The sequence below is a fragment of the Carassius carassius genome, chromosome 1, assembly GCF_963082965.1.
Source record: "Carassius carassius chromosome 1, fCarCar2.1, whole genome shotgun sequence".
Classification (NCBI taxonomy): Eukaryota; Metazoa; Chordata; class Actinopteri; order Cypriniformes; family Cyprinidae; genus Carassius; species Carassius carassius.
In genome coordinates, this window is record NC_081755.1 from 34,575,207 (window position 1) to 34,598,662 (window position 23,456).

Below are 23,456 nucleotides of genomic sequence, written 5' to 3' on the forward strand. Positions count from 1 at the left end.
CTACAAGATTTATTTTTGAAGAAAAGTAAAAAACTCTGCAGTGTTTAACCCCGAAGGAAGCTGATTGATTTGGTTCTTTTCACATGACCTGGTGCGCTTGCGTCATTCTGAAAAGCTGTTGTTTTTAACGCGCCTGGAAAAAACGAGCGCGTCGTTTCCATTATGAGCGTACATACCGCATTTGAAATAACGAACTTGAGCCAAAAAAAAATAACCTGATATGTGAATGACCCCTTCATCGGTCAAAATGTTTACTTTCGATTAACGGTTAAACGGTCAATATGAGCATCCCTAACTGGCATATAAACATAATATTACATACAAAATTAATTAATTTTAAGCCCAACAAAGTCAACATTTTGGTATTTCTTGCTCTGAATCTTCCATAAAATAAAATAAAAGTTTATTGATCTTTGAAAAGGTGTTCCTGCGTTATTATGCCATTATCATTGTATTAGTTGAAACTGGTCTTAGAATGACAATATTATCGTTTATCGCGATAATTTCTTGGACAATTTATCATCCAGCAAAATTTGTTATCATGACAGCCCTAGGTCTGCATTTTGACACACCATTCTAAAATTCAATGCTTAATTTTAAATAAGTTAAACTTCACAAAAAATTGCATTTAATTTTTTTCCTTTATACAAAAATTCAGCTTTAAACACAGCTTGGCGCAGGCAGTTGGAATTGAGGAAGGAATGGTTCTGTGTCAGCCGTGATACAAAGATATGTTTTCTGTGTATTTACGCTTTGATTTGAACGAAAACAGCACATCTGTGCGGCTAACACAGGAGAGTGTACGCTGCTTGCGTTCAGCAGATATTCTCTAAAATGACGGTACATGATGTGGAGACACAGAGGAGATGAACTGTTGAATAAAGTTATTATTTTTGTTTTCTTCGCGTACAAAAAGTATTCTTGTCACTTCATAACATTATGGTTGAACCACTGATGGCAGATGGACTATTCTGACGATGCTTTTAATATTTTCTGGACCTTGACAGTTAAATTTGTGTTGCGAAGATGAACAAAGCTTTTATGGGTTTGGAACGACATGGGGGTAAGTGATTAATGACAAAATTTTCATTTTGGGGTGGAGTAACCCTTTAAGACCAATTTTTTTTTTACTTTTTCTAATAAATTTTCTTAGAACTTGCAAGTTAATAAATTATTTTATAAAAATCTCTTTATTAGGGCTAAATTAAGATTTCCCAGTACGATTCAAATTTCAATTCACAATTTCAATACCATTCTGATTTGGTTCTTGGGATATATTTTTGGCTACATGTAGCATCAATAAAAATTTAACGTAATTAGCGTTGTTTACGTTCAGTAGACAGCGCGCGTATGCTGAATGTAAAGAGGGCTCATTACATTAATTACGTCCTGGAGTACTCTTCAAAATAGTGGAAGACGGGAACTTGGGGAGAAGAATTGCTGACTAAATTGTTATTATTGTTTTCTTTGTGAACAAATAATATTCTTATAGCTTTGTAAAATTACGTTCAAACCCCTGATGTCACATTACTGATGTCCTTGTTACGTTTTGGGAGAGCAAAAATGACAAGAGCACACACACACACAAAAAGATGTGCACAGATAAATCAATAAATACGGCAATATTTAATAGAGACTTGAATATTAATCTGTCTTGCTCTTATCAATTGTGCAGATGGTTGTCAACCCCAGCAAACAAATAAACCAGCTATACATTTTGTACCACATGAGAACGGACTGATAGTCTATACAATCCATCAAATACACCTCGTCACAACAAGCTCTTCTACCTTACTGCAAAATTACATAAAAAAAACACAAAACAGACCACCAGCCATGGGCGTTAAGTGTTTTCTGGGCTGCGTTAAGTGTTTTCTGGGCTGCACCCTGACTCAGCAGGCCGCCCTGTGTACATCATGGAAGCGAGGCTGACCTGGGTGGGTCTGGCAGGAGAAGGGCTGAGACGTAGGGTTGGTGGACACTGGCTCCACGAGAGCTGTACTTCCGGCGGGCAGAGGTTGGCCCCGCTTCAGTAGCTGCTTGTGTTCGTGTTGACGGAAACGAGGGGGCACCTCTCGGGGCGGGTAGCGAGGGGCTGCCGGCTGCTGCTGTTGGTTGCCGGAGGGTGTGCGCTTGCCATTGCCACCAGTGCTGCTGCTGGCTGAGGGCACAGACGGGTTGGTGGCGGTGCTGGGGTTGGTGGGGGGAGGAGGGGTGGGGCTGGGCTTGGCAGAGTCTGGCACTGTGGACACAGAGATTAAAGAATGAGAGAAAGAGAGAGAGAGACAGAGAGAGAAGGGGGAGAGGGAAGGATAAAGTTAATTTTAGCACATGCCATAAATGACAGCAAACAGGAAGTGTCTTTAGAGGGAAGACTATGAGAGGATTCGGGAGGGATGAGTGGGTGGCGAGACCATCGAGGATGTCGTTCGCCTGTCTCTACCTATCACAGCCGGTCTAGACACACAGGGTCTCTCGGGGAGGGAGACGAAAGGAAACGAAAGTGCCATTTATCTTAACGTTTCCGTGTTGTGGAGGAGGCAGAAACTGTTACACAATTAGCCATCAGAGAGCCTGATCCAGGCAGATCTCCGCCTGAGGCAGAGGCAAAGATGAAGCAGAGGGAGTGCAAACATCTGCGTGAATGAGTGCCGGACTTATGTAACTCAGACAGGGGAGATGCTTATTCTGCAGGGGGAAAAAACACTATCTGATGGTGGAGCAGAAAAAAAATAAAAACTTTTTCTAGGCTTTTATTGATTTCAGTAGCTTCAGAATTTACAGCGGGTGAAATATCAAAATGCATACAAAGGTAGCGCTGATGCACTGATATTATTCACAGGAGGTCCTCATCGAACAGACCACAAAACTGCTATGAATCAAACCAACAAACTTCAAGATTAATTACAACATTACAATCTTTGCTTTGAAGTATGTGAAAGTTTAAATATATAAAAATAAGGAAACAGACAAGGGTACAAGACTGTGTACTTAATGACTTTATGAGGGAATGAACTACTCATCCAATAAAGCTTTGCGACTGATATAAATCAAATGATGGTATATACAAATTAAGGTTGTGCCGATAGATGATAGTCAGAGATATCGCCTGTGTCCAATTCTAAAAAATTCTATGCTACAAGCTCCAGTTCTCAAAAATCCCGGGAACCAATGTTCTGTATGTGTTTTATGGCCTTATTCAAGTGATTTAACATTTTTAGTTTTTCACTAACCACGCATAATATTTTCTTTTCTCAAGAACACAATCATGTACATTAGGAGTGTGCCCGAAGCCGAATACTTTATTCGGAAAGGCATGAATAATGGCTTCAAAAATGAATAACGGATAACGAATAATTCTGCCCGAATATTCGGCTGAGGCTGCAGCACAGTCTGGTGTTTACTAGATTCACAGGTGAGCCAGGGGATCAGCACAATATTTTACCCAAACCTCTGAATTCACTCGATTCGGAGTGAAATGAGTGTGTGAAGTGAATGAGCGTAAACTTTATGAATGAAAAGAGCACAAATCAAACACCACATTGCTGTTGCCACGCAGTACATCTCTCAGAAATCAGAGCTTGGCAAGAATAGGGGCTAATATTACCTAAAATATTACATCATACACGTTCTACTATTTAAACCTCATAGGCTATGGTATGATACAGAATGAATAAGCACAGCACGGTTGCCATTCAAATAGCCACGTTGCCGTCTCTGAAAAACCAAACGAGCTCTCTGTCAAGAGTATAGGCTAATAATCAACTTAAATACAGATACATTTACTACTAGGCCTACATGTTTGCTTCCCTAACTTTTGCTGGTTTTGTTTAGTGAAGTTCAAAAACAACTCGTTTAAATAGTTCTGCATAATGAAATGTTAGCCTTGAATTAATTCATTCACTAAATGTTTGTCATGAAATCTTCCTACTTGCATGATAAATTTATTTTTAGAAATGATTAATTTTATATTTTAGAACACTGAATATGGCAGTTTTTCCTGCCTGCAAATTAGTTTTTTTCAGACCTGCAAATTACTTACGTGAAGTACTTTTTTAACTTTGCAGGAACCAAAGGAGCCAAAGGAATTCATGTTGTTTTATATAATCCTCTAAAATTACAACGCAGTAACAAGTGTGCAAAGAAGCTAAATGAGTATGCATTTCCTGGAAATTACTTAAATCAATTTCCATATTTCTAAATTGTGTAGGAACCAATACTGTTTTAATTTAGATACTTAAATATCTATTTATTGGATCATGAAAGGTCCCCAAACTGGGACTCAAACTCACGTTGCTCGAAGCACAACCGCACTACATCTCGAAGCATTGCCTATATACAGTGAAATCGGCGCTGACTGTTAGAAGATGTTTAAATAGGTTAAATGTTATAATCATAAAAAAAATATTTTAGTTAAACACTGCATATTTGTTCAGTGATAACTATGAAAAAAGATAGGTTGTAAAATCATAAATCAAATACTTTACGAAGTTCTGGTTCAAGCTCTGCCTATTTCCGGTTTTATCCGAATACAGATACAGATCGGAAAAATTTTGTGATTGATACAGATACAAATACTGGCTTTGCTGCACACCCCTTATGTACATACATGCTGCTTACATATTATTATAGCCCAGTTTGTACTGATTACAGTGAGATTAGACTTTTGCCATTTAGATGTTTATAAGCAACTGAAAAAGCACAAATGTTCAGGGCATGACAAAACTTCTCTAGGCCCCAAAAATACCCTAAGACCTCAGAGGGTTAAGCATTAAAATCAGTAACTTACAATGTTTTTATTCAATTATGATCATGTTAAATACAAATTCAGTTATATAACAAAAATTTTAACATGACATTAATATGCTACATGAATAAAAGGATATAATGTGTAGTTAGTAGATTACACTAACATTAGGCTGCTTTTAGCCAAACCCTGCAATCAGTTCACTCTCCAGCTATTTAAACTAAGTAAGGAGTCTACTTAAGTTTCACAGGTTGACAATAGTACTATGGAGCATATTATACAACAGTAATACAAACAGCTACTGATTAACAGTCATTATACATTAGTTACACAAAAAAAATGCGAAATGACTGCGAAATATTAATGTATATTCAAATGAACAAGTCATTTGAGAGGATGGGGAGACTGATTCAACGATGTGTTCATCACTTGGTACTGGCACTTGGTCTGTATAATAAGAAGTTACACTTATCTACGTTTGGTGTTGATCATTGAACCAACAGAAGATTGGGAAAAAAAAATACTGAATTAGAAGATTGAAATAATTTTTTCTGCTTCATTTCTTTATATAAAAAAATTATTTTAAAGATTTCATCTTTTCTTTTTAATCATATTCAACAAATAGATTTTTTCCCAAACATTAATTTGGGACTACAATATATGAATGATGTTAGCTGCGTTAATGTAGCATTGTAAGAACTGGGAACAGGATTTCCACAATCATGCTTTGCGTGGGACTGGATAGGTAGAGTACATTCTGAAATAGTGTTATTTTATGCAGTTTTAGCTAAATTAGAAAAGGGGAGATTACCATTGTGGTGAAGTGTAGTGCATGTGCTTGGGTTGAGGATCTGCTAACAAGAATTTAAGTAACTTTAATAAAAAAGCAGTAACTATAGGAATGCAACAAATACAACCAGTTCAAGCTTTTGGCTGGCAACACCTAACGTCATATGTTTAAAGTTATATTTAGCTTGTTAGTATGTGTAATTGTTACCCCAGACATCTTTTAAATCACTCAGGTGAACTACAGCTTCCGGAATGTACTGCTTCATTCCTATTGGCTAAAAAAGAGGCTCATATACACTAGAGATTATATACTGGAGAGGCCCAATGTGATGCAGCCTTAACACTACATGACGACATGAATACTGAACTAGGGTTAACATGTCTTTTCAATTTCTCCCTTTCTCTCTCCCTCACCCGCACGTCCCTCCCCCAGTCGTGGCCCCTTGCTCTCTTTCATGCCATGTTTGCAGCACAGACGCTCTCCAGTGGCGCAGTCGCAGTGCTAAGCTGGAATCAGTGACACCAATCCCTGATTAAGTCCAGCTCAGCCTGCCTTCCACGAGCTGGGCAGACACATCGCCAGTTTCCCCGACCTCCTCCGCTTTCCTCGCATCAGTCGGCCCACTGTAATAGCCAATTATGAACGTGTTACAGGAAGCATATGGACATGGCTAATTTTTCTTGATTATGCTGGAAGTACCTGCATATTCTGTCTTTCACACTTTTGCCCCGGAGCCATGAAAAATGACTGCAGTCAGGGCCTTTTGATGAAAGCTATTCTAGAAGCTTCTGTGGAAACTGTCAGCGCCCATCCAATCACAGCACAGCACTGGCGAGGGGAGGTTCGAGAGATGAAGGGGGAGGGAGATGCAATCAGCTCTCGAATGAGAGACAAGGAGAAAATGAAAAAAAAAGAGTGCATCTAAATCCAGCTCTCTGAGCACTGGACACAGATACACAACGCAAATCCTCAACTAATTATGCGGTTATGAGATCCATGTGAACTGAAACGCTTTAATTGCTAACCAGTTTACTAAGGCTTATTTTAAAGCTTTGTTGCTCTGATATACACTCTCACGTGTAAACGCACTGAAGCCACTCGCCAGAGCTCTGATAGAGAGACACTACACAGGATCTGTTAAAGCAAAGTTATGGTTCAGTACAAGGTAAGCTCTAGCAAATGGTATTTGTGGCATAATGCTGATTACCACAGAATGTGATTTAATAATAATAAGAAAATATACTACAAAAAAAAAAAAAATAATAATAATAGTAATAATAACAATACTTTGTTAAAAAAAATTAGAGTACTTTTTATTTTTGTATTTTATTATTTGAATGTTCTTTTCATTTTTAGGTTTTTGCACACATATTCACAATAAACTGCAAAAAATCTTTCACATGATATGTATACAAGACAATCTTTTACATGAATTGCAGTGATGAATAACAAGAGTAATGATTAGGAGGTTTTTAACTAAAGGTTTTCAACTAAAAAATAAATGTATTTTTATGACTGCATAATTCATGTGTTCAACATATCTGCTTTGACACCCCCATTGCGCAAGTGCATGACCCTATGTACTTCCACTTTACTGTTACTAAAGAAGAAAAAAGAAATGATTGTCTGTGGTAATGGACAATATTCCATTAATGCTGTCGATATATACATTAACTTATTGATCCTGGAAAATTCTTTTAATCACCATTCTTCTACAGTATACAACTGCAACAGAGAGCCAATGCAACTTGATCCGACATGCAAAAGCTCATCCACTAACATTGTTTTATCAAACAAACAGGCACTTCGATAAATCATAAAAAAAAAAAAAAACGTTCATGGGATGCTGTCTCAACAAAAACCCAGGCACTGTTCTAGAGCGGGAAGAAAAGACTGACTGGAACAAAGCAAACATCAGCTTTTTATGGAGGCCGCATTAGATATTAAACTCGTCTGTTTGCGAAACAGCTCAAACGCACACTGCATTCCCAGTGAATTAAGAAGCACTTCATTACAAATAGAAAAAGAAAAAAAAAAGCATATTATACATCAGCCCGAGGGAGTATTTTCCATCTCACGGTGTGCCACAGATCTTTCTCACTTTCACAAAGACATCTTCATTTACTGACTGATGGGAAATTAAATCCTGCATTAAACGTTCAATTCTGCGACTACACAGGACAGATGAAAGCACTAAAGGTTTGAGAATGGTGTAACACGTCATGGTAGGCTGAAATTACAGGACCTGAGCCCCAGTCTAAGTACAGAGGAGACACCTCGAATGTAATTACAGCACACTGACTGCTCCTCCTACTACAGACACGCTCTCCGCACATGCTGCTATAGCATGATGACAGGCTTTCCAAGACGAGCCGTGACTTCAAACGGAGGCCAGAAAACGCTGAGTGGGTTTTATTTTGATCAAAAACCCTTTCCGGCCCTGTTTTCAGACTGTGAGTGAGTTACGAGACAAGACAAAGGCATTGTGATGTGGAGATGTGAATCAGACCTCACAGAGAACAGGTTTTTGAGGTCAATCTAACTGAACGTCACTTGCTCTCAAAAGCATGTTAATGGCCATCTGTGGAGGGGAGCACAGGCAGAGTTTGTACTACCAAATCATTGTCACTTTGACAGACTCGCTTGTAAATGTTTCGGTACAATCTATTTTAAACCATCATTGTTTTCCAGAAAATTATATAGTGTTTATAAAACATAGGCTACACTGAAAGCTAAGGAACTAAAACCACGTACAACTGGTAAGCATGAGTTTGGAGGAAGCAAAGTTCTATTCATTCAGTCATTAAACTCCAGTTTCAACAACATTACGAAAATTTTTTAGTATTTTTAATGGGACGACAATATCACCTGTTATGGTTCCCAGACTTTCTGACCATGGTTCCCCTAGTAAAAAAAATAAATAAACTAAACCATACATGAAATGTACTTATGTACAGGAATGTGCATTGTGCACAAGTAGTAAATAAAAAGTTTAATTATAATTTTTATATCAGCAATATGTCAGAAAATATGTTAATAGATTTGAATTATACTTGAAATAAATAGTATTTCAAGTTAAGTATGAAATAAATGTATTTAAAATATATTATTTTTGCTAGTGTTCCTGATAACAGCAATTTCTAGCCAAGAAAATATTTATAGTGTACCTTAAAATCATCATCATCATCATAATAATAAATTATAATAATAATTAAAAGCAGTTCTCAAAATTTTGACTAAAAAAATAAAAAAAATAATTCTTACTCTTACGTATCAATTCTTCTATATTTCTTCAAGTCAATTTTCATATAAACAGTCGTTCCTTCTTAAGTACAGAGGTATCAGTTAGGGCTGTCACTTTTTATTCGATATTCGAATATGCATTCGAACATGACGTGAGATATCCGTAATCGAACTATAAATAAAATATCCGTTTTTTAAAATGCTATGTGTAGCGCATTTTTTACAGTCTATGATTAGACCGTTTGTTTTTTATTTTATTCTTTGCCATCTTATCCAGTAGAGGGCACTCTAGGCATATTGTAGCGTAGGCCCATGACCAAATCAAGCGAATAAGAGCTAGTAGCCATTCACGTCTGTGCTCTCCGAACGTGTGTTCTCCACCGCGGGGAACATTGTAAATAAAAACAGAGCCGCACTTAATCCAGATCAAGTTGATAGACTGGTGTTTCTTGCAAACAATATTAAGAAATGAATTAGGCTTGGCTATATGCCTTACTCCTGCTGCTGTTTAAGTTGTCACGTTATTGTTTGTGCCTGTTCTGAATCGTTTTTTCTTTTTTCATTTAGCCTAATGTTGTGGGATATGCATAGTGGCACTTCATATAAGTTGATATTCTAAGTTGATAACCTGGTGTTTCAAACATTAAGTAAAAAATATAATAATCCAGATAGTCCTGTTTATGACTTACTGTTAATACATTTGTGATTGAATCTCCATTAGGCTACGTTTTTTTTTTTTTTTTTGCGCGGGGACGTAGCTATTCGAATATATTCGAATACATTGCATGATATTCGATATCCGTTCGAATTTAATTTTTCTCAAAAGTGACAGTCCTAGTATCAGTTATCTTATTTTTTTCATCTGTCAAAATGACAGTAAGCGTTTTGGATTCTCTTTCAAGGTTTTTTTAAGTTCAGTAAATGAGGGCTCATTTTCTTCAGTGCACAGAGGGTATATCTGTGCATATCCTCTGGAGCCAGACACACGAGCGACACATGGGTGGCACTTATTACACAGACACCTTGTAACGCCGAGTGCATCCCCAGGTCTCAGACTATGCTTGTTGCTATGGAGATACACACCTTGCAGTTGTTTTTTCTCTCCGCCTCTCCCAGATCTCATCACAGCAGAGCATCTGTCACTTCATCACAACACAAACAGACCTCCCTTAGGCTGCTGCAGGATTCACAAAACCTAATAAACTGACAGGTCAAAACACAGGTATGAGTGAGCTGATGTTAACAGATAATACAGTTTTAAAGGAGGCAGCTTTATGTGCAGTTAACAAGGAAGTTGGCAAAGGAAATGAAGGGTAATGCTCTTCATGATAACTGCTATGTATGGAGCTATGTAATTTGAAAGGCTATGGGGACATAGTATTTTTTACTTTGTCAGCGAGAGACGATGCAATAACCAAACTCATCATTCTGAATGATTATATACAGCAACAATAAATTTTTTTAAAAATGGAATAAATAACTCAATTAAATGGATCAGTGATCGGCTTACAATATAAAGTTTTTTAAATAATATATTTAAAGCAATATTAACCACACAACATAGCCTTTTTATAAGCTAATTAAGCTAATTAAATACTTTACAAATTATATGAACACTACCATTCAAAAGTTTGGGATTTTTTTTCTTGTAGTTTTAGTTTAAAAACAGCTTCATAATATGTATGTATCATGTTAAAATCAAAGGACTCAAAACATTAATAGATTGTTAGCATGACTAGATAAGGCACAACTTAAGCTATTATAAAATAGCCTGCATGAGTTCTCTGCTTGTGTGTCAGATATGCCACGATATAACAGAATATCAACAAGCGGGCCACATGAAAATGGCTTGAGGTCTGCATGTGGTCTGCGTGTCGACTAGCACTGCGTTAGCACAAGCGAATAATCTTTTGTTTTTGCAGTATCAAACCCTAGATGTCAAACAAAATAGGCAGCTCGTGGTCAGTGAGTTCAATACCCTGCAGCAGTGAGATTAGCTCTAATACGATCTACACAAGCGAGAGTGACGTGTGAGCCGACCCTGCCATCAGACACGTTTCATAGGCTTCACGCATAAGATCAGGAATCAGTGGATGCCACTGCATGGAAATCATCACAACGCTCGCCTATCATGCTAATCTCGTCGTTTTCCATGTTTAACCTTGCAGGAACGAGAAGAGTCTGGAGATCTTAATTAGCGGCGTTTAAATATGCAGCTGTATTTAAGTCCTGCGGTTTCTCACAGAGAGATAAAAAGACCAGCATTAGGGGAAGACTGGGAGCTGTTCTACATGAAAACTGGAGCGACTGGGGATGTGCCTCATGGGACGAGCACATAGCAGAGAGAAATCCTTACCATAGTCACCCTCAATTAACCGCACTTCATATTGACACCCCCCCCCCCCTCGCCTGGCACATGCAGTTAAACAGAGTAATAGTGAACATGAGCAGATTGTCATATCACTGACACTGTACAAATGCATTAAAGTTGTCTAAATCAACTGAATCGTTCCAAAAATTGTTTTTCCAATAACAATAGGATTCAATTTGTGTTATGCAACTTTCTTTACTACTATGATAACAGCTCATCTGATTTCAAAATGTTGTCGTTGTTGCAGTAAAAAGCAGCAGTGCATTGTGACAAATATTATAGCATTGCACACAAGTCTCAAGGTGCTTTACAATGCCCCTCATCTTGATAAAGAAACAATGGGAAGTCCAATTCATTTTAGTGAAATAGTTTATTCAGATTAATTGGTTAGTTTTTATTGGTTAGAGTCATCGCACTACATAGAGACTCAGAATCTTAATATCTGGTCAGTTTTGAAAGAAATTTAAATAAATGCAAAGAATCCTGTAAAAATGTATAATAGTTTCTACAAAATCTGCATATTAAAATGATTCGCCTGCTGAAAACAGTCAATGGTAATGGCATATTAAAGTAGAAAAATCATAGAATTATGATTTATAGTAGATACAAATATGAATGCCCTACATAGTTTATTTCATTGATGGTATTTAAGATCCTTATTGTTTTCATGACTGATAAATACTGCTCTTATTTTCTCTGAGAGTTATAAAAATATTATATAACAGTGTCCTCTTACATGTAGCTGGTCAAAAGCAAAAACACATTTAGTAGTTTGCAATTGTAGCTTGCTACTTTATAGAGAGGCTCATAAAGACTGTAGTTTAAATACTTTACATTATGACTAGCCTCGCCGCAAAGTAACTTTCCCAACATTGCGTCATGACAATGAGGCCACAAATTTCACTAGGGAATGTGCTGTCTCTGGACTGAGGCCACTTCTTAAACCAAAGCAATTTGCTCAGGTTTCTAATCTGGGATGAAGCACCACTAACTGCTAAACAGTGAGGAACCTGCCGCGTCTGACACCCTAGGCTGGAATTAGTCCAGCTTTATGATCAAAGGAACGTGCGTGAAGACGAGCAGGTACAGCCTGTGGAGCAGATACTGCAGCTTGGCTCACCGGTAAACGTGTCTGCGTTCTTTCACTCCGCATTCCACCAAACGGTTTGATATTCAGACAGGAATGCTATGAAGACAGACAGCTCTGTTATAAGCCATTCCATGCTTTTCCCACAATCCCTTTGTTCTTCTATTACTGCTATAGTGTGGCTTTTACACAACGTAATCAGCCACATTTCAAAACACACACTCAAGGACAGTATGCTTATAGAGGAGGCATTTTTAAAGGGAGATCAAGCTCGGGTGAACACACACACACATAGACGGCAGGCAAAAAGACAAGATGGCGGTAGGCTGCACTGCCTGAGACAGGCTATAAATACTGACCCAGTCAGAGAACGTCTCTGTCTCTCCACACACAAACACACACCACCTCCAGCAGTTCAAACACATACATACACACACACCGAATCAGAAAACCACCAAAACCTCTTTCGACCATGCAAGAAATTCAGCAATGGCAGCCTGTCTCACACTTGTGTCCTGACCAGTCACAATATGATAAAATGTTCTCTTCTGTGTTAACCTATGCGCAACAAGCAGCGTGGTATTTTGTTGATCACAGGTTTCCATATCTGTCCTGTCACACTTGGTAGCCCCGCCCACAGTCAAAGTTAAACTGACATTTGACAAAAAAGACATGCTCCTGAAAATACAATTACATTTTGATGGACAGATGAAACAAAAGGCCTCAATTTGTTAGATAAGCTGATTGATCTGGTACTCTACTTGAAGTAAATGTCAATTTTCAATAAAAGAAAAAATGCAATCAGGTTGAGTAAACTGTGCTATCCATTCATGCACACATACATGCAGCAGTGCAAAGACTTGAAAAGAAAAGAAAGCAGGAGGGCATCAGCGTATCGGTGAGGATTTACATCAACCATTTGTGGGATGTTGTTAAAAATAGTTACCTATGTAAAAGCGTATCGATTCAACCAGTGGCTTTGGTTCTTTATGCAAATCAACAGAGCTTTTTTTGAGAGCCGATGCTTCTCAGAAAAAGACTGACTCTCCTGTGACGCAGCTGACTTACATGTGAACACGGAGGGTCTGCAATCTTTCTTTTTGAAATTCAAACTGTCTGTTGTTACATAGAAGAGACTTTGAGTTGAACGACACTTTACAGGGGTCATTCTTCAGTTGGCGTGGCAAATGAGAGGCAGTATTTGTAAAAACGCTTGTTTGTTTTTTTTTCTAAAAAAATGAATTGCTATATATTTCAAATTAGTTTAATTTGATATATCAATTATATTAAACTAATATAATAACAAAAAATGAAAGCTTAAGAACATTTAGATTTTTAAATCATTTCAAATCAAACACTGGTGAGTGGTGACAGAGCCACAGCCATGTCATTTTGAAGTAACACCACAGATGTAATTATAACACCACAGACTTTATATTGCAAGGTACTATAGGCTCTGTGGTGTTACCAGGAAAGACAGAAACACAACATACAAATCAGCCTAAATCCAGACTTTTTTTTTTTAAATGGAGGCTGCCATCATGATGTTTTCAAGATCAGGGGACATTATGGAAATCTTTGATTAAAATATGTAAAAATCTGAAAGTTGTCAACATAATATCACAGACACTAATAAAGTGTGACACATGCATTTAGCTAACTTTAAGAAAACTAATAAGAATGAATGTATTCACCATGCACCCCTCAGATCAAACAGGACCTGCAGTGACCTTTACACACAGGAAGTACTCTTAATAGATTTCCCCCTTTTCTTAAAGGGGCAAAATCCATTGTGGTAACACCACAGACTGGAATTTGGGGGACAACTTTTTTCTTAAATCTAACAAAATATGCATTTTTTAAAACAATTTAATAAAAGTATACGTTTAAAAAAAAACTATATTCAAATTATAACCACTTTATTTGTGTTAAAAATGTTGTTGCAATTGATTTGTACAAGACAACAAACACACAATCAAAAACTCTTGCTATGGAAAGCTAAAATGTGAAGAGGGCGTCAAAGCAAACCACAGAAAACTAGATGTCATGCAGATGTTCAAATTTTCCAGAATTCAAAAGTGTGTTTGGTTTTCGGCCTTTGGCCCAGTGTATCATTTTGTTCAGCTTCAGCCAAGAATTTTGATTTCGGTGCATCTCTACCTATTATTATGCTATAATTTATCATATAACGCAGTGTTGGTATAATTAACTCAATGAGAAAAAGCTAAATAATCTGTTATTAAAATGACTCACAGAGCAATGAAAAAAATCCCTTTATGTAGATGTGTTGCTCAAAGAGGACGCTGAAAAATAAAATCACTAGATGCAGATAAACAACATTGTTACTACATGTACAACACAAACATTACATCAAGGTCTTTGTTTAAATATCAAGATTTAAGAACGTATATCCTAAGTCATTTGACTCAGCGACTTGATTCAACCAGTTACATTAGTTACAAACAAACAAACAAATAGAAATATATAAACTAAGTATAATTTTATTTAAACATACAACATTTAAAATGAATCCCAATGCTTTGTCAATAACAAAGGCACAAAACTGAAATGGGACGTCAGATCTTGCACCAGCCCACTGCTGTGTGAAAAGTGGCACTTTATTTGGTGCCTATGTTACTACCAAGAGACATTTTAGTAACAACAAATTTAATTTCTAAAAAGCAAGTTCAGAGCTTGAAAAAAACCATCCAAAAAGCATGCTTCGCTAGGCCATGAGTCATCCCTCTGCTCACTGGCCTGCATGCACACAGTGGGCAGCGGCTGGCCTCTCAGATGGGCTGTCTGGGTAAGGACTGCAAGAGGGTACTCTGCTCGAACAGTGGATGCCAAGGTCTCAGGGGATCGAACTCAAGGACGAACAGCCAGACTGAGTCATTAGCAGTAATTAACTGTGCCCTAACTCCGCAAATATGGCATAGGAAAGTGCAGTAATGAGCAGGTCCTTAAAGTAGAGCAGGTGTTAACTGACAAACAACCTGTGTGAGCTGTTCAGCCTGACGTAGGCATGCTGGGTAATGGACCCTGCTAGAACAGCCCCTGACTGCCATATCAAACAGACTAAATGATGTTTACACAAAGCACGATAACTACTGCGATATTAGCATCCACACAGAAAACAAAGTTCTATTTACCATACAGCGATGCTGCAGGCCTGTCGTCTGCCACTTCAAATGCATGAGCCGTTTAAAATCATGTGATTCTGATTGGCTGTCAATGTTTTTAGCATTCATTAGATGGAGAAAAAAATCATTCGAAAGTGATCCCAACTATAGCATTCCTCTGCGTCATTAAGAAAACTTTACAGTTATCGTAACAGTTAACGATGTGAATGGGTTGCAATACAAACACAGCTGTCTGAAGCTTTCCTGATGTTTAGGAGCAAGTCGATCTAAAATCAATAAAATTACATTAAAATAGTGGCACAACAGTCTCAGCAAAATAATGTAAACAATTACTGACAAAATTAAAATATTCCGCTACTCTCAGTAACTAACTACAAGATATTGTTTATCAGTATGTGAGTTTCCTGAGAAGTACCCAAGTGTTTCTACCACAATGCCACACTAGTTGAGAAACAATTAGAGGTACATACACATCTTACAGTCGACACTAAAATAAATATTTAACAATGTTAATGATATGGCTCTGCTGAAAAGTATAGTATAGACTCGCGATTGAGACTGAGCTGTTTTTTTGCTGCTGTGTGATTCCAACAAAACTCTTTTTAGAAGCTTTCAAGATTTGATGACATGAAGAGCGCAAACCATCGCAAATCCACCAATTAGTGAACACAAACTATTATTTTCTAAAAGTCTGATCCAAACTCTGAGAAGATAAACAGTACCCACTCAATCACATTTTTCAAGATATAATACATATGTCAAAATTCAATACATTTCACAGTATCACAACTCGATTCAAACCAAAACGGACATGTCAAGCATCTCAGAGTTTACGCTTATTTAGACAACCACCTTTATTACTGAAAAGTGGGGCTTGTTAAAGTCAACCAAAAGTATATAATAAGTGTGCAAGACAGAAAGTACCTGTGGATGAAGTGGTGCCCCAAAAAACAAAAAACAAAAAGAGCAGAAACAACAGAAAAATCATTAAAACCCAGACGCAAACCTGATTAGTCCATGAGGTTTGTGTGTATGAGATTGAGTTAAGACGATTAGTTAGAAAGTGAAAGAGAAAGAAATAGCTTTGGGAGAAAAAATGAGAGGTGAAAGGGGGGTGGCTGTTGTTGTTTTTTTCAGTTGCTTCAATATCTGCCGAGGCCTTTGAGTTTCTCTGCGGCCAAAACAAAGAGACTTGAGCTGACAGGAAACTTAAGCAGGTTTTCACTCTTTCTTTCACACAGTTCCATCGCTCTCTTCCTCCACTGACACAGACACCTACAGCAGCTTTCAGTCAGCCTTTTTCTTCTTTTCTTTTCTTTCCCTCCCTCTCTGTCTTCATTCCACAAGAATACTCGGTCGGCTTGGCAAGAGCACTTCCCTGTGAATTTCTCCAGGTTCTGTGTGTGTGCATGTGCCCCTGTGTGGGGCCTCCTGGGCCTCTCTTGAAAAGAAAAAGATGGTTTGGCAGTCATCTACTGCTCATTCTGTACCAAAGCCTCTCCAGAGCTTCACGCTTCAAGAGCTCACCTTCAACTTTCTCTAATGACACAAACGCTCCTTAGGTGACACCAAGCTGAATATAACATCACATGTATACTTGTGACGAGAAGGAAGTGCAGTCAAAATGGTCTACTAGTAGGCGAAAAGTGAGGTCAACTACTATATTTTCTTTTTACGTGGCTTTAATATTTTTAGTGGCAGTGCTTTAAGGGGAACACAACTTCACAGAGAGTGTTTGTACATTCTGAAAGACTAAAAGAAGTTGAGTCTCGAGCCTTCAAACTTGAACACATTTCACGACAGTGATTGTCAGTCTTCAAATCACTTGCTGTTATTAACGCGTAGGTCTCTGTATTTATAATGACTGATGATTTTGTTTGCTAAAAGGTTGCATAATTCAGTCATTTTTGTTTGGTGAATACCTGTCAGTTACCCCACTGAACAACTGAGATTAGCATTTATACATCTTTGAAAACACATCTGGCATCTGATAGACATGCCCTCAACCAGTCTAGATATACAGAGCTTCCTTAAAGGGATAGTTAACCCAAAATTGTCATTATTTTGAACTGATATTTTGAAGAATGTTGGATGCCAAATTATTTATTTCCACTGTATGGATAGAAAAAAAAAACAATCTTTAATGTCTACAGAAGAAGAAAAAAACTCCATAATGACGACACAATATAAATTTTGTGTGTGCACTATCCCTTTAAGACCAACTAATTGTTCAAACAGCCCACTAACTTTAAAACTTTAATCAGCAAAACCTATATTAACAAGGAAACCCATTTGGCGCAGTTCTAGCATCATTTTATCTAATTGTTTGTAGGACATTTGTCAGATTATAAGAGAACCGGCACACAGACGGTATCCTGAGTAAAGGATTTAGAAGGCTTAGACATAGAAAGGTCAACATCGATCCAGGAGGGTTATGCTATACTATCACCTTCGACAAATCCTTCTCAACAAACAAGTGCTTTGGTCTATCCTACTTTTCTTAACGCACAAGAAATCTAACACACGTCGAGCCACCCAGCTACTTCTCTACCAAATTCAAGATCTAACAGGCGGAAGGAAAGAGACATATCCTTATCAACTGAAGATAATGTGTGTCCTTAAGAACCGTGGCCCAAGAGGGGATAAAGAAAGATGTGAAACAAAGCAAAACTAGATTACATCTAATTAGCAGAACTCTGCGAATGCCCCTAGTGCAGCCCGATTAAAGAAAAGAGAGATTATTAGCGTTGACTCATGCGGTGATACAGAGATTCGGAGGATGAACGTGTGAAAGAGGGACAAAGACGACTCAGCTCTCCCGAGTATTTTGCAATAGAAGGTCCCTGTGAGCATTAACCAGCACTTCTTCCTGCGTCAAGTCTGATGTTTGAGAGTTCCAGCATTAGCAAATGCTCTAATGAGATTTATGACTGTCTGTCTTTAACATGACATAAGCCCCTCTCCCATCTGCCCCACGACAGCCCTCAAAAAGCCCTTTCTGGTGTCTAAAACTGACTGCCTCATACCGCACCCCTCTCAATGAAGGGGGCGTGACCTGTCCAATGGGGCGAGGAGTCCTCAACCAAATACGTCAGCTCAGCACATACTTTCCTCTCTTGCTCTCGTGTCATAGATTTGATAGTTTTGCACTTTTCCCAAACACAGATTTTATTCTAAAACTTCATAACTTTATTACCTGTTTAAAACTATGATAATCTACTAAAGGAGCAATACAAATATAAAAATATATATATAAAATGTAATGTTAGGAAATGTTATGTCCATTAAAAAAATATTAATGATAAATAAAAAGTTTAAAAACAAAACAAACAAAAAAAAAGTTATGCATTCATGATGAATAAAACACGAGCTGTGAAACCAGTCTTTGTAAGACAAAGTAGTTAGCTAAGGGATAGTTATAAGGTGATTACTTTATTCAAAAATTTCTTCTTTTCTGCATTCACAACATGGACTTTTTTAACAATGTCCTTACTGTCTTTCTGGGCCTTGATTGTGTCAGTTGTGTTGCTGTCTATGCAGGGTCAGAGAACTCTCAGATTTCATCAAAAAAATATTAATTTGTGTTCAGAAGATGAACGAGGGTCTTAAGAGTGTGGAACAACAAGAGAATGAGTAATTAATAACAGAATTTTCATTTTTGGGTGAGCTATACCTATCCCTAAGGAATATAATCCTGATTTACTGCATGGCCAGTTACAACTGCTCAATACAACTGCTTTTAAATGTTTAAAATGCACAAAATCCTTTAGCAGTTACCAAACATGGCCGATTTGTCTCTACCAACTGTTGCGCTGTCTTGTGCCAGTCATTCAGTTCGCCCACATACACTAAATAACTGCACAGAACCTACTCTTCACCTCTTCTCTACTCTCAAGGGATGAAGACACAATAGCCAGTTAGCATTTAGAAATTTTGTTTTGCCATTCCAGGAGTTTTTGAGATGCACGTGGTACGAACACATGTATGGAGAAGATCCTTAAAAAGATTTGAAAACTTAATGCTTAGAGCAGCATTGCAAAGAGAATCATAACTGACCTTTGGTTTTCTGTTCAGCAGCCTGTAAAAGAAACACAAAAGGTAGACAGAGATGAACACTTTCCAACATACAAAAGCTTTGTAACAAAGAAAGCCTCTCTTCTGGAAGAACAGAACCGAGTAAAAGTGACTAGTGGAACATAAATCTTGGAAAACAGACTGATCGTAACCGATTGATTTTCTCTTTAGAAGTATTATGCTAAATAGAGATCTAGCTGAATATCTGGTGCTTAATCAATACAAAGAGCAGCAGGATGTGGCCTGTGTAACCTCAGTGAATGTCGCATTAGTAAAAACCAAGATAACTTCACGACAATGTCTAAGAAGTGAGCACCATATTAAGTATCTGTGTCTGAACAGAGCTTGTGAGCTCTATGTGTCCAGTTTGGTACCTGTGGTTTACATTGGCTTTTATAAGAAGGATGCAAGCAAAAGATTCTACGTGAAAGCTTGTGGGTCACGCGAAAGAAACTGACCTTTTTCTGAGCAGCTTCCTTCTTTTTCTTTTCCTCTTGCTTTTTCTTTTTCTTTTCTTCCATCAAATGGTTCTCCTCTTGTGTGACGTGTTTTGTGCCAAGGCTGTGGAAAATAGATCAGCTCTGAGTTATTTAGTCCCAGTCTTTAAAATAAATACAGACAACTGACAAAGTAATTCTTAAACACATTATAAACGCATGCTCTACTCTTGAAAAATGATTTCAGGACAAAAATGTTTAGCAAAAAAATTGCTGATTCATGTCTTTCACAGCCAAGGACAATTCAAGGTAACAGGGAACTAAATTCTCATTAATGTAACAAAACATAAACGTAGAGAGATAATTAATTATAACAAACGGATCTAGTAACCATAAACCTGATAACATGTCAGATTCCTCAAATGAAACGTATTCAGTGTCACATGATCATTCTAATAACATGTCTTATTATAAACATGTTAAAAACAACCTTTATTTATTATAGAAATCTTTTGTTACACTAAAAATGTCACTTTTGACCAGTTTAATGCCAAATAAAAAAAAAGTATTCAAAAATTTAATAAAATTTAAGAAAAAACAAACAGAAGAAATAAAAACTTACTGAAGCCAAACTTTTAAACAGTAGTGCAAGTATACATATTTGCTTAATACCGTACAGTGTTTCCCATTTATTAACCAGACTGTGGCGGCTCTATGGTGAGACACTATATCAAAACCTAAAGAGTCGAGTCCCCTTTAAAATTTTCAAGTCAATTTACCAGCTTTTTTCTTTTAGTTTGCACACTGATCATGGGTTGGAGCTCTTAATTTGAAACTCTCAAAGTACACCAGATAGATGAATTTAAAGTGTCAAACGGGGAGGAGGGGGGATGGTATGCCCCCGGACCCCCAGAGAGGGACCGGGGTCCACCCACCACAGTCTCGCAAAATCCTGTGGGAAACACTGGCGTAGCTGAAAGAAAAATAAAACTGGCTGAAAAAACAAGCTTGCTCATGTAGAAAGGGAAACTAAAAATGTGATCAACAAAGTCTGGTTTACTACCAATAAAACCACAAAAGACAAGCTTCTTCTTCTTCAAGGTTTTCTAATATTGTGGAGAAACACCTAACAGCTCAAAATAGAAAACATTCTCTCCCTATTCATTTGATAATACAAACCAACCTGCTTTAAGATAATAATGAAAAAAGCAGAATCCAATCACTAGGCTTGCAATATAAATGAAAAAAGCATTGAGTTAAAAGTTCTATTTAAAACAAAATCCATTTGTGAACAGAGATAAACTGTATAAGAGCTGGTCTGAAACTGTTAACAATATCCAGAGTCTTAACAAGAAATTCACAGGAAAAAAGGGATGTGCTTGGGATTCAGAGGAACCCTCATTTTAGGAACAAGAACTTTGTTTATTGTATACCACCTGTTTTCAGTAAACTCTGAGTGGATGAATCAGAGATAAACAAACATGACATGAACCAGATGCACCAAGGCAAGACTGATGGAAACCTATGTACAGAGACCACCTCTTCTACCCGGATAATCATTAATAAACATTTTAAACTAGTGATGCACATTATGTCAGTGCAATACCAATGGTCAGGCCGATAAACTAACACTCAAACATTCAGGGACATTAAAGCGTTGTCATGTTTTTGAAAAAAGCCTCTTACACTCACAAAAGCTGCATTTATTTGATCAGAATTCAGTAAAAATAATAATATTATTAGTTTTAAGAACATTTATCCAGTCTTCAGTGTCACATGATCCTTAAGAAATCATTCTAATGTGTTGATTTAGTGCTCAAGAAACATTTCTTATTATTAATATCAATTTTTTTAACTGTTGTGCTGCTTAATGTGTGTGTGCTAATACTTTTTTCAGGATTCCTTGATGACATGAAGGCAGATAACCAAAATGTTTGTAAATTTTATCTCCTGCTTTGTTATTAATAAAAGACTTAATGAGTGCAGACAAACCTTTGTAATGTTTGAAGAAGCTAATATTAGACATCATTTAGTTGCATTGTAGAGGGTCTTGGCACCTAATTCACTGTGAGAGCGTGGTGATTTGCACTGATTAGGATTCCTTGATGAACAAAGTTTTTAAAAATTGCATTTATATAAAAGGGATTTTTTTGTATTTATTGCCATTAAAAAATTGCCATTTTTTTTTTTTGCCATTGCCATTATAAATTGCCATTTTTGTAGGTTATTGCTCACGTCTCGTTCTGCACATATCCAAATGTTTCCATATTCGCAATGTATCTGAATGTTAAACTATAATATATATATATATATATATATATATATATATATTTTTTTTTTTTTTTTTTTTAATGTAAACTAGATGGAAAACATCATCCTCTTCACATGAGCAAAAACGTCCATGGCATAACAGCAGAGTTGACCGGTATACTACGGTCTATTTAAACTGACCAGTATAACCTTTTATATGTTTGGTTGACTGTACTTTATTTTAATAATGAACAGACTGTGATGGAAGTTTGAAATCAGAATGCACTTTAGATTTTCTGTGTCATTTATACCAAACACAAATGTTGCTGGTTGCTAGTGTGTTTGCAGCACTACTGTTATTTATTTTTTATATATTTTATTTTTTATATTTTTCAGTTTAATTGATTTTTATTTATACAATTTTATTTATTTCATTTAAATGTATATTTAAGTTTACATTTATGTTCCAACAAACTTGAATGCTCTGAAAAAAAAGCTCTAAAACTTTTATGTAAATGATTGACTTGATATATATATATATATATATATATTACCTGTTTTATATATTTAATACTTGGTCAGTTTATTGATTTGTTTGGTTAACTTTGGATAAATTTTGTATTTTAATACCGTGCAGTGCACAAAATTAAGATTCAAGAGATGGTTCAAGTCAGTGCTCAATAAATGATGATATGTTTAGAAATGTTATGCATCCACTTATTATTAGTGTGACATTTTAGCATGCAAATGATGGGGAAAACTTCAAGATATTGGCCCTAAAAATTGGCAGCACATATTGGCCATCGGCTGACCTGACCTCTAAACACCGGCATCTGCTATAGAAAAACCCATATCGGTCAATCTCTAGTCAAAATTTTTGTCAGCAATTTTTCTTTTATGCCAAAAATCATTAGGAATATGCATTGCCAATAATTCATTTGGACGACTTCAAAGCTGATTTTCTTAGTATTTAGATTTTTTTGCACCCTCAGATTCCAAATTTTCAAATTGTTGTATCTCGGCCACATATTGTCTGATCCAAATAAACCTTACATCAATGGAAAGCGTATTTATAAATTTTTCAGATGACGTATACATATACATTTTGAAGAAATTTGAATTTTTTTTTTCTTTTAAGAAAAACTGACACTTGAGACTGGGTTTGTGTTCCAGGGTCACATATAAATTTTTCATACTTTTTCATACTAGTATTTATTTACATAGTTCATGGCTGGAAAGTGAACCAACTCCAGCTTAAGGCTAAAATAAGCCTAATATTTTTAATATGACAGAATTTGCATTTAACATTAACAA

At 36.8% G+C, this 23,456-nt stretch overlaps 1 protein-coding gene across 3 annotated transcripts in view; it reads right to left on the reverse strand.

Moving 5' to 3' along the window:
* LOC132147446 (trinucleotide repeat-containing gene 6C protein-like) overlaps window positions 1–23,456 on the reverse strand; it is a 62,915-nt gene that overhangs the window by 31,858 nt on the left and 7,601 nt on the right. For all 3 annotated transcript variants that reach the window (XM_059557078.1, XM_059557077.1, XM_059557075.1), the window contains exons 2-4: window positions 19,914–20,016; window positions 19,438–19,459; window positions 1,934–2,242 (exon numbers count right to left, since the gene is read on the reverse strand). In XM_059557078.1, the coding sequence (XP_059413061.1) occupies window positions 1,934–2,242; window positions 19,438–19,459; window positions 19,914–19,976 (394 nt within the window). In that variant the 5' untranslated portion in view covers window positions 19,977–20,016. The remainder of the gene's footprint in view (window positions 1–1,933; window positions 2,243–19,437; window positions 19,460–19,913; window positions 20,017–23,456) is intronic.